This window comes from Uloborus diversus, chromosome 7, assembly GCF_026930045.1.
Source record: "Uloborus diversus isolate 005 chromosome 7, Udiv.v.3.1, whole genome shotgun sequence".
Classification (NCBI taxonomy): Eukaryota; Metazoa; Arthropoda; class Arachnida; order Araneae; family Uloboridae; genus Uloborus; species Uloborus diversus.
Genome location: NC_072737.1, coordinates 67,736,883 through 67,748,899, shown reverse-complemented (window position 1 = coordinate 67,748,899; position 12,017 = coordinate 67,736,883). Strand labels below are relative to the sequence as shown.

The 12,017-nt window shown below is 33.7% G+C and overlaps 1 protein-coding gene across 1 annotated transcript in view; it reads right to left on the bottom strand.

Moving 5' to 3' along the window:
• LOC129226722 (transmembrane protein 94-like) overlaps positions 1-12,017 on the bottom strand; it is an 89,900-nt gene that overhangs the window by 54,990 nt on the left and 22,893 nt on the right. Inside the window, exons 10-13 of the mRNA XM_054861351.1 lie at positions 9,652-9,770; positions 8,220-8,341; positions 6,091-6,184; positions 1,762-1,870 (exon numbers count right to left, since the gene is read on the bottom strand). Of these exons, the coding sequence (XP_054717326.1) occupies positions 1,762-1,870; positions 6,091-6,184; positions 8,220-8,341; positions 9,652-9,770 (444 nt within the window). The remainder of the gene's footprint in view (positions 1-1,761; positions 1,871-6,090; positions 6,185-8,219; positions 8,342-9,651; positions 9,771-12,017) is intronic.

Sequence of the window (12,017 nt, the reverse complement as noted above, 5' to 3'; positions counted from 1 at the left end):
ATAATCCGCAGATTATACGCAGGAAAATACGGTAGAGTAAATGCATATTTTGAAAAATAGACGCTTCTATTATTTTTTAATATACGCATTTTACTACACACTTATAGCATAATTACAAGAAAATTCTTCAGCAATCAAACAATTAATGTGCGCAGTACATCCTTATCAAACAGCTAGGCTCATAGTCCTTTTCAAGAAGACTTAAGCCTAGAGATCTTTCTCATTTTACTGGAAGAAAAAAGTTCATTTAGTTAATCTGAGACAGTTCTCTTGAAAGGTATTTTAAAGATCATTCTTTAAATGACTTCTGATTTAGTGATAAAGATAAATGTACCCTTTTTTGTGCCTCTTTGTTCCACAAATATCCCATTTTCAAATTTTTTTCAAAGTTGATTGAAGCTCAACACAGAATAATCTGTGTTTATTTTTTGGTGAATTTGTAGTGCATTCATTTTTTAGAGATAATTTTAAGTTCATAGCAATATTTATAATTCTATGTTTTGCAGTTATGTTTTTGTTCTTGTTATAAACTATGGAGCAGCATCAAACTAAAAAAAATTTCCCAAATTTTTTCTATGCGTGTGTGTATGTGTGTGTGCGCATGAATTTTTTTTTTTTTTTTTTTTTTTGCTTGTTATGTACTTATTACCTAGCACTCAAGGAGTTGGCCAACTTCTTTCGGAGTTTGGAAAGGGTTCTCAAGGGGGGAAAAGTTTGGGAACCGCTGAAATAGGGAACCAACTGTATTTCTACAACCAAGGTATTGTGATTTATAAACAACCAATTTTTCATTATTAGAAGGAAATTTCAAAGCAAATTTTTTTAAAAAAATTGTACGAACGTTTCCTTTTGATGTTCATCACAAATTTTTCAGTTTTACTAGTGAAGATCAGAAGATATAAATCTTGTCTTTCTACTATAATTTAATCAACACTGAAGTAATTTATTGGTAAAATGAGTAATCAAATGAGTTAGGTAGCTAATGTCCTATCCATCCTTTAGATCTTGGTGGGCCCCCTGATGGGAGGTCACTGTGACCTCCTAAAATTTCCTTAGACAGCAAATTTTGTTTCACAATTTGACAAACTTTGGGACAGTACAGTAAACTCCAATAATTCCACGGAATAAGGTGGTACAGTAACCATGGATAAGCGAAAACTGGGGATTATGCAAATAATAGGTAAAAAACAATAGCTAAAAATATTAATAACACTCACACATGCATTTAAATTATGACTAAAACATTGCTACATTGTATCTATCAACATTGAATATGAAAAATATATGTAAAATCTAAAAGCGAACAATAACACAGTCATAAGTTTTTATTTTAAAATGTGAAAAGACCCGCGGATAATCCGAGTCCACAGACAATTAGACCACTGATAATCAGTTTACTGTACAATAAAATTTCAATTATTTATTTATTTATTTTTTAAATGATGCTAATGTAATTCGGTACAATTTAGAGCTTCATTCGGCAATTTGAAAATTCCCCCGCCCAAAATTCGGGGTGCTCTTGCTTACCTCCACCGCTTTTTTGCCAATCAATAAACCATCTTTTTTACAATTAATTTAATTGTTAGAGCATTTGAACTATCATAAGTGAACCTTGAGGAAGGAGGGATGAAAAATGCTGGTTTAAAAAGTACTCAACAGCAGAACTAATTCAAAATACAAAATAAGAAAGAAATTTAAATACACATGAAACAAAAGTGAAGTAATGTAATGCAAACTGAATTACTGTACAGTAAGTAGTACCTCTATGGAGATCTTTCACAACAACACAAGACAAATTTGGAAAAGGCATTTTTAGGCGAGGAAAGTTTAATGATCTAGCAAGCTTGCCCTTTTGTACTACTTCTGGATGCTGTAACAATATAGCATATCATTAAAATGTCATTCAACGACAATTAATAGCAACAACATAAAAAATAAAACACATAAATCATTAAAAATATTATTTGATAAAAAATCTTAACAATGAAAAAAAGTTAAATATTTTCAAATGAATCTGATTTAGAATGTGAAAAGTATTTTAGGATGCGGCTACAATGCCTTATTGTAGGAATGAGGCATTAATAACCCTGTTAGTTATAATTACATTATCACATTTCAAGTGATTGATTTCAGCAAAGAAATAAAGAAATTAATTTTGAGATTACATACTTTGAGCAAATCTTTTAAAAAATCAACGTTTTTTTATATTTTATTCCTATGCATTATAGAAAAATATGCTTAGCAACTGACAAAAAGTTACTGCTTTCCTTCCCTATACTTAAGTGCTAGTAATCTTAATATATAAAAATCTTCTGTGCGGACGTTTGTCACCATAAGGCTTTTAAACGGCTGGACCGATTTTGATCAAATTTTTTGTATGTAATTAAGTTGTGGCAAGCATGGTTTCAAAGCGCGATGAATCAAATCGGAAACATTTTTGTTAATTAATTAATTTAAACAATGGATGGTTATATCTCCCAAATGATTAATATTTATTTTAACCTATTGTTGAGCGAGAACTGAAATGAATATTTAACCCGTTGCCAAAGGACAATAAGAAAGCCAGCTCTGCTTTTTATAATAAAATTTCCTACTGTGATATGTCAATTGAGAATAGATAAAACGTAGAGAGAGAGAGAGTGAAGCCTTCATTTCTCTTAAAAGCAACGATTTTAGGTCCCGTGATACATTTTAAAGTACTAAAGGTTCATGCATAACGTGTGCACTGTAGTCGTAGTTGAATTATGTGACCGGATTGGTGCTTTAGGTTTTCCTAACCAAATGATCAGAAAGTACTGTACCTAGCAACATTTGTTTCTCAACTGATATCCATCTGAGTTTTGGCACCAATGTCAAGAATACTTTAAGGATTATCTAACTAATCAGTACATTATTAAAGGAAAAGATGATGGAATTTAAAGACGATATAAATTTTATTTTCGTTCAGATAAATTACAACAAGGTAGTCCTGTACACAAAAGATCAGTGCAGTGAAAGCTCTTGATCTTTGGTGGAAAGAACAAACTAGGTAATGTATGAAGTTTTAAAAGTTTTCATTCCAAAGATTGAACCGTTAATCGGTCGGAATTGGCTGCTCTCACTGATCGGCTGGATTACAATAACGTGGTGGCTTGACGGCTTTGGCTATAAACAATAGAGTTGCGTGATCATTTGTTTACATTTTAAAGCTACTGTTAATGTAATTTATTGTATTTTTTTGTTTATTTGGTGAAATATTTCAAATTGCAAAGTAAGACTTTTGTTTAGTTTTTAAAGAGTTTTTAGTCATTTTAGTTGAAGAATGTGCTTATTTCACATCGGGAGGGGCGGGGATGAGTGATTTTCGCTTATTCATAGAACTGTTTTTACCTTTATCATTTTTCTAAACGGTATCCTTTCGATTTCTTTTTCATATGGGGGATGTTGCAGCGGGATTTTCCGTTTGTTCTAAATGAGTAGTTACATTTTCACACTTAATATCTGAGGAAGCTTTTTATCCTTTGAGTATGGCTGAAGGAACAAACCATCATGTACGGGGGAAAAAAAGTTAATAAAACATTTGCGCAGTGGGCATTAGATAAATCAAGATGTATTGTGATAATGCATATCACATTTTTCACCCATTTACATTTTTCCCATGTTTTCGGTCATTTTAATCGTTTTCTTCCCCCATTTTGTTGTTTTTTATTTTCTTGTGCATTCCATGTTTTCCCCGCGTTCCCCCGTTAAATTTCGCACACTTTACGATATCAAATATGTGACTTATTCACTTTTCCCATCATTTAGCTTTTTGTCATTTTTTCAAGCGTCGATCCGATTTTTCGCATCTTCCTGTCGGCCATTAAAATGGCGTAGGGTCCCCTTCCCTTCGTTGTTTGGGCGCCAAACGCACTCATTGGTTCCCGCGCATCGCCGCGTACCCGGATCTGATCGCTCATTTGCCGATTCGTTTTTCCACCCTACTTCACTCTACTTGCTGCTCTCTGTCCGCTCGGTCGCAATTTCTGCGGCTCCGATTTTTGTTCAACGATGGCGATAATGAAGCATCGGTGCACGCCGTCAGGGGACTGCCGTTGCTCGCCGCGAAATTGTTAAGACCTCAACATGAGGTGAAAGTCTTATTTTTTCATATATGTTTAAAATATAATAATCAAGACCGTTACTTCATCGCAGCCGAAGATGAGAGCGTAGGAGATCCATCACCTGTTTGAATGATGGCGTTCGATGGCGGCACGCAGAGTGCATCTGAATCGTTCCCTTAAGTAACTACCCGTTCGAAGTCCTACATAGCATGAGGTGACGGCATGGATCCGCAATTACCTTGAAAGTACCCTGATTCCTTTTTAAGCGTGTGACGAGCTCAACATTGTCACCATGGAGATTACAGCCTGCACCATTTTCGTCTCAACGTACATCGGCCTGCAACGGGCATTTTAGCCATAAGCCATCCCTAAATAACACCCCACCATCTTCATAGCGAACTGTCCGTCCTCCGTCCATTTCAATTTAAATATTTCACCACCCTCCGCGAGAACTCTACGTTTTTTTTGACCTTTAACGAACTTTGCAACCCCTGCCTGCTCCGCCTTTTCTTTTTTGAACTCTTAAGTCTGGATTCCTCGCATTTGTTTTTTTTACTATGTGTGAAATGTTCTGGTGATCACCATGCCTAGTGCCTGTCTTCATGTCTGCTTAGAAGTAACATAGAATAAAGAATGTATGGTAATTAATTTTGTGTTTACTATCGTCTTCAACACACAATCCCCGGGTAAGTCTCTTTTAAATTTTGTTCTTTGGCATTCAAGGCAGTCGTTGGTCTGAGGTTATGCGCGGCAGCGATGCTTCCACTTCCACGGCCTAAAATCGTTATCTTTTTGGTTTTCGTATAACTTTGCAAAATTAATCGCGCGCATCATGACATGTATTAAATATACGCATTCTGAAACCACAGCAGATTAAAACATTTTTTTACTTATTTTTTTCAACAGAATGGTTCTAACACTTGATAGTTTATTGAAGATTTTAATATTTTCAATTTACAAAGTTTAAACAGAACAACGTCTGTCGGGTCCTCTAGTAGCACTATAATACTTAGTAGCACTATAATACTATAATACTTCTAGTAGCACTATAATACTATAATACTTGATAATAAGATGTTGACATTATCTGGTGCTAATATCTTAACTAATCAGCTCACGTTAAATACTACATATGATGAATCTAGTTTGTCTGGTGGTAATATTATATAATACTTACAGTCAGTAGTGAGAACTTTAGTGGAAGATTTATTTGTCGCGTATTGATTTTTTTTTTTTTTTTTATGTCCAACTTTCAACATAAAATCAAAATAGTTTCCGAAATTTAAAGCTTCGCTTTTTTTCCATTGAATACTTGCACTTATTTTCTCATAGCTCCTAATGACTGTAAATAATATAATAATAATGCACCAAAAGGAGATTGAGCAACAATTGTCCTTTTGATGGATCTGGTTTCAAACCTCTAACATAATTTAATTTTGAAGAAAATATTTTTAAAAGAAACTGCACCCCCAGATTTTAATTTGAAAACTTTGATTTTTTTTTTGTTAATAACTCCAGCATTTCACCTTGTTTCAAGACATATTGGCTAAAATAATCCAACTCATCAACTTTTAAATAATTTTTTTTCTTGATGAGTTCAAAGATGTGATGTTCCAGGTAAAAACAGATTTTTCTCAACTTTTTCCTTACTTTCTTAGAAGTTTAGTGCTTTACCTGATACAATTGCACTATTTAACATATACTGTATGACATTAATTTCTGTTTTGAATTGTTTGGATGAATTTCTTTCCATTTTTACTCGCTGATAAAACAGTTGGTTAAATTTAATATATATAATTACACATATGTACCACCATTTCCTACCCAAACATTAATTCAGTTTTAAAGACTAACAAAATCTTCCCCTCACCTCATGCTTAACCAATATGCCTCCAATGCAATTCAAGCAATTTACAGCTTTTTTCAGCAACATTCAAAACAAAACTAAACGTCTCAGCCATCTCATTAATTACATTTTTTTTACTTAAAATATTTTAATGTTACTTACTACATGCCGAAAAATACCCAACTGCTGTTCAAGATCATAGAAATGCACAACTGAATCGGAAAAACCTATTTGTTTAGCCAATTCACACAAGCACCTAAAAAGATACATAATATGAACAGAATTAACAAATTATTATGTATGTTACTTAACAAATGTATCAACATTTTAATACTAAAACATTTTTAAACGAGCTGATGTGTGCATCTCATGACTTCCTTTTACTTCAATTTAATGTCATTTCTCCATTATTGGCAATTTTAATGTCATTCAATAGTTCACTATCTAAATATCACTAACAGTGGCCAAATTAAAACCAGATTTTTTTTTTTTTGAAAATCGCCAATTTTTTTCCCAAGTTGGCGACCAAAAGACTGGCGATATATCGCCAAGTGTCCACCAAATTATAACACCACTTAAGTTTACATTGAAATTAACAATGATTTCCCCCCAAAAAGGGGCAAAAGACCCCTTTGGGAAACACCCGAATGCAACCAAAAGGGGAGGTGCACAACTAGACCCCACTAGGAGTCTACATATCAAATTTCAATTTTCTAGGACATACCGCTCTTGAGTTATGCGACATACATATGCACATAGGTACATACAGACGTCACGAGAAAACTCGTTGTAATTAACTCGGGGATCGTCAAAATGGATATTTCGTGTTATACGTTCTTAGACATATATCCACGTGTGGTCGAGTTGAAAAAAAAAGCTCCAACATTCATTTGGGGGTGAGCAAAATGGAAATTAAGGCAGATTTTTGAGTGAACATTTTTTTGCAAATACAATACTTCCTTTTTTGTGAAAGGAAGTAAAAATTGAAATCTTTATAGGCAATTTGAAAATTATAGAAAGTTGAAGAAAAAAAATTTCATATGGATGCCTCAATTGCCAAATCGATTAAACGCCACTTTTTAAAAACTCCTCATTTCTGCTTTAATAGAATGTGAATTTATATTAAAGTTTTTGTTCAGTACCTTTCTGACCATGTGATGGGAGAAAATGTAACACGAGGGCCAATTTACTTTTATGGATAACATCATCTTCTTCAAAACTATTCTCTACTTTTTGTTTTATGGAGTTAGTCGATTTGGCAAGTGAGGCATCCATATGGTATTCCTTAAATTCTCCTAATCTATCAATATTGTCCGTTCTCAAATAAATGTTTTTCCTATTACAATCTACTTTTAGATTTACTTTCCATTCTTTTATTTTTCTCTCTCATTGCTCCGCTTTAATGTCCAACTATTTAAAACATTCATGTTCACCTTTCTTATATTTGAACATGAATTTTACTTTCCCTTACTTTCTACAAAATTCCACTTGTCGCACTTACATTTGGTATATAACTCGGTAATTAATATGAATTATGTCCTCCATGCTTCTTTTTTGGAAATTTTTTGGCTGTTTCCCATACCTAGTCTCAGGCCATTGTGTCCCCTTCGCATTGAAAATGAATGTATTTACATACAAGTGGCAGTGATTTTCTTGTCTTCCGATATAATAAACACTGAGTACCTAAACTTTGACCCCCTGGAAAAATCTGAAATGACAAGTCTGCCTAATCTACTGCCCAATTAATCTGGATAAGAGGATTTTTAAAGTGTTGTGTTCAAATCTATTGATAAAAAATAAAAATAAGTAAAACTTTGGAGAAACAAGTGGACAAAAAACATCATCTTTAGAAAATTCTAATGATTCTCAGCTGAGCTGCTTTGACTTTTATATCTTTAACTCATTCAATCACAAAAAAAGCTGTTGATCATATGACAAAGCCTTAGTTTATATTATTAGTGTTAAAATTTTAAAACAATAAAAAAATTTAGTACTTTTTTCAACTGAGTACAATTTAAAAATCCAATGTAAAAAAAAAGCTTGATATTAATAGTCAAGTTGCGAAGCTAGACAAGACATTTTTCGCATTCAAGTCCTGATAAACATAACAGAGACAAAAAAGGATTCATAAGATAGGTTGTAACTTCCATAAAGTTTAAGGTTTTTAGGATCATTTATACAATTATATTCCTATCTATATGCTGAAAATGTGAAGAAATGAAAAATTCTGAAATGTTCATTAAACTTAATGAAAATGCAATAATTGATATTTTTCTAGAAAAATTACAGACCTTTTGTTCACAACAGGCACTGCAGCATCATTATATAGTGACTCACAAGCAATGTGATCAGAAAAGCATGTATAATGCTCTTGAGCCTTAGGATTACATGTATTCAGCAGAATTCCCAAACCCTATAATAACAAAAGAGCACAATACTAATTGGGCAAACAAAGATTTTTACACCAAGGGCAATATTTCCTTTTCCCCAGACCTATGACTAGTTAGGGGCCATTCATTAATTACTTAAGGGTCCTGAGGGAGAGGGGGTTAGAAAAATCTCTACATACACTTATTTTGGGGAGGAAGGGGTCAAACCCATTCTTATGTAATACTTTCGAAGTCGATAGTTTATATTAGAAATTGCACAGCCAAGTGGTTAGGAAGGGATCATATTTCATTTGTGTCTGAAAGGTAAAAATTGTATTAGAATGAGTTTTTTTTACTTGTTTTACAAAGAATAAATAGTGTAAAATATAATAAAAGAATCACACTATGTATGGCATGTTTTATTTTTACTGAGAGTTTTAATGTAACTGATCCTTATCTAACAACATTTAATAATTTTGAAAAACAAAATAGAATCTTACTTAAGGAAAGAGGGGAAGGGGTTTGAAAAATCTTACGTACCCTTACATGGGAGGAGGGGGGGTCAAAAATTGCCAAAATTTTCTTTACCTAATTAATGAATGGCCCCTTAGTTACTTAGGATCAAATTGGGTTAGCAGTTGGTAGTCAGACATACAAGCCCTTACACCACCATAACCATACAAAATGAGATTTAAAGAGACAGATTGCAGGGGGCTGTCCATAACAGAGTGCACCACAGACATTTTTAGGGGGTTCTTTTGTGGGTCTTATTCTTTTTTAGGAGGTCCTCATTCTTGGGAGCTCCATAGAAATTTGAGGGTGGTGCACAATCTTTTAGGGGTAGAAGGGCACCTCTGACAATTAAGGCAGTGAGAAGCAAAGGGATGTAAGTGGGACATTTTCAAGTTTTGAGTAAAACAGATTTAAATATAACATACTACGTAGGCTTTCATTGATTTTTTTTTCTAAATCATGCTGTATAGCAGCAACTACCAGGGTTACTAGTACCAACTCTTGCCCCAAGACAGAGCAGAGGTTCACCTACCATGTGTACTGGTTATCTCCAAATTTTTAATTTTGCCACTTACATCCTTTTGCTTCTCGCTGCCTCAACTGTACAATATAATTTACACAATGCTCATATTTAACCAAAAGGTAACTAACTCACTCTGTTGTAAAATTTAAACATAATTTTTTTTTAAAAAATCACTTGTGAGGATAAGTTAAAAGTATTTTTTAATATATTGAGAGATAAGAATCTTTTATTGACATTTCCTGTTATGAAAGAAAACAATTCAAATAAATAAATAATTAATTAAATAAATGAAAAACTTATTTTTAAGAATTAATTTACCAAAGGTTTTAAGTTGCCGATGTAAAACTTCCAATTTGGATCATCAAATTGTATTCCAAATGGACTATGAACATTATGAGTTAAATCCAAAACTTCAACTTGACTTCCAGGATGATAAACTAAAAAAAAAAAATACAGGAACAGTCATATGATCATACAGTCAAACATAATTAATTTTATTATTTTTTTTTTATATTTATTTATCTTTGTGAATAAGATAAAGAACAAAACAAGTAAACAAGGTACCATGGTCACTATAAAATTCTTGTACAGTTACAAATATGTAGGGACTGAACTGTACTACTTACCACAATTGCATTTCTTTTAAATTTATGAGACATGTTAAATCTTGAAGCTGCATTAATACAAATACAAATACAAATGTGACGACCAGCAACAGGCTCTGGGTCCAGCTAGGCTGGTCCTAGCCAATTAATTAGTCCCCAATGAAGATCAATGGCCCTCTTAAAGCTATCCACTCCCTTGCTCATTACCGCCTCTTCCGGTAAGCTATTCCAAGTGCCCACGACCCTGCTAAAGTAGTAGTTTTTCCTGATTTCCAAGTTAGCCTGAGATTTAAATAGCTTAAAACAATGACCCCTTGTCCTGCTTTCCCCGCAAAAATTAAATCTATTTACATCTTTCATTTTGATAAATTTAAATAACTGAATCATGTCCCCTCTGACTCTCCTTTGCTCCAGGCTATACATGTTAAGCCTATTAAGTCTGGTATCATAATCTAAATCTGAGAGTCCCCTTACTAATTTAGTTACCCTTCTTTGAATCCTTTCCAATACAAAAATATCTTTCTTCAGATAAGGCGACCAAAACTGAACAGCATACTCCAAATGAGGTCTTACTATAAAGGCAGAAGAACTTTCTTAGATTTGTTTGAAATAGATCTATTGATAAACCCATGCATTTGTTGGCTTTGTTACTAGCAATACTGCACTGTTGACTAAACTTGAAGTTCTGGTTTATAAAGATACCCAGATCCATAACATTTTCTGCCTGATTTATGACTGAACCCTGTAAACGATAACTCATACGCTTATTTCCATGACCTAAGTGTAGCACTTGACATTTCCCAACATTAACTGCCATACCCCATTTATCTGCCCACTTCGCAATATGATCTAAATCCTCTTGAAGCTGATTTACTTGTTCTTCATTTTCGACAATCCCCATAACTTTTGCATCATCAGCAAAACAATTCATGCTTCCAGAAATATTTTCATTGATGTCATTCACAAATATAATAAACAAAAGAGGCCCTAAAACTGATCCCTGAGGAACCCCACTTAAAACATCACTCCAATTAGAATGATTTCCTCTCACAACTACTCTTTGCTTCCTACCAGTGAGCCAATTTCTAACCCAAAGTAAAGTTTTTCCTCCTATTCCTATGTCAGCTAACTTGCTGAGAAGAGCAACATGTGGTACCTTGTCAAAAGCTTTTTGAAAATCAATATAAACAACATCCACACATTTTTTGTTATCTAAAGCTGAGGTAACCTTGTCGTAGAAATGCAATAAATTAGTAGTACAGGATTTACTTTTCCTGAAACCATACTGCAAACTAGTCAACAGACTATTAGTCTCTAAGAACATCATGATCTTAATTTTGATCAAAGTTTCGAAAATCTTACAAATCACCGAAGTCAAACTTACAGGTCTATAATTCCCAGCAATACTTTTAGACCCCTTCTTGAAGAGGGGCGTTATGTTAGCCAGCTTCCAGTCCTCCGGCACCGTCCCCGAGTTATAAGAAGCATTGAAAATATTCAAAATAACATCCACTAATTCCTCTGCACATTCAACTAAAATTTTTGGATAAATATTATCTGGTCCCGGAGCTTTAGTTGCTTTAATCTTTTTCAAATGAAATAAAACCTCCTCCCTGGAAAATACAAAATCCTCAAGCTGTATAATAGCTTGTATCTTGTTAGTGTCAACTGTTGAGATACAGTTATCGTTAAACACACTGGAAAAAAGTTATTTAGAACATTTGCAATATCCCTATCGTTATGGATTAAATTTCCATACTCATCAACCAAAGGCCCAATTTGACTGTTTCGAGCTTTCCCAGAATTAGCGTAAGCAAAAAACCTCTTAGGGTTCCCATCAATGTCATCTGCCAGCCTTTGCTCCAATTCCCTTTTCTGAATCCGTACCAAATACTTAAAATTTCGCCTTGCCTTACCATACTGGAGCCTCTCCGCACTCTGACCAGTTTCTTTAAACTGACGAAAAGTGGCTTGCTTATAATTAAGAGCTTCTTTAGTCTCCCTGGAGAACCACATGGGCCAAATTTTGGGACTAACACCTTTTCTCCAAATGGAACATAGTCCCCAACCGTTTTAGCA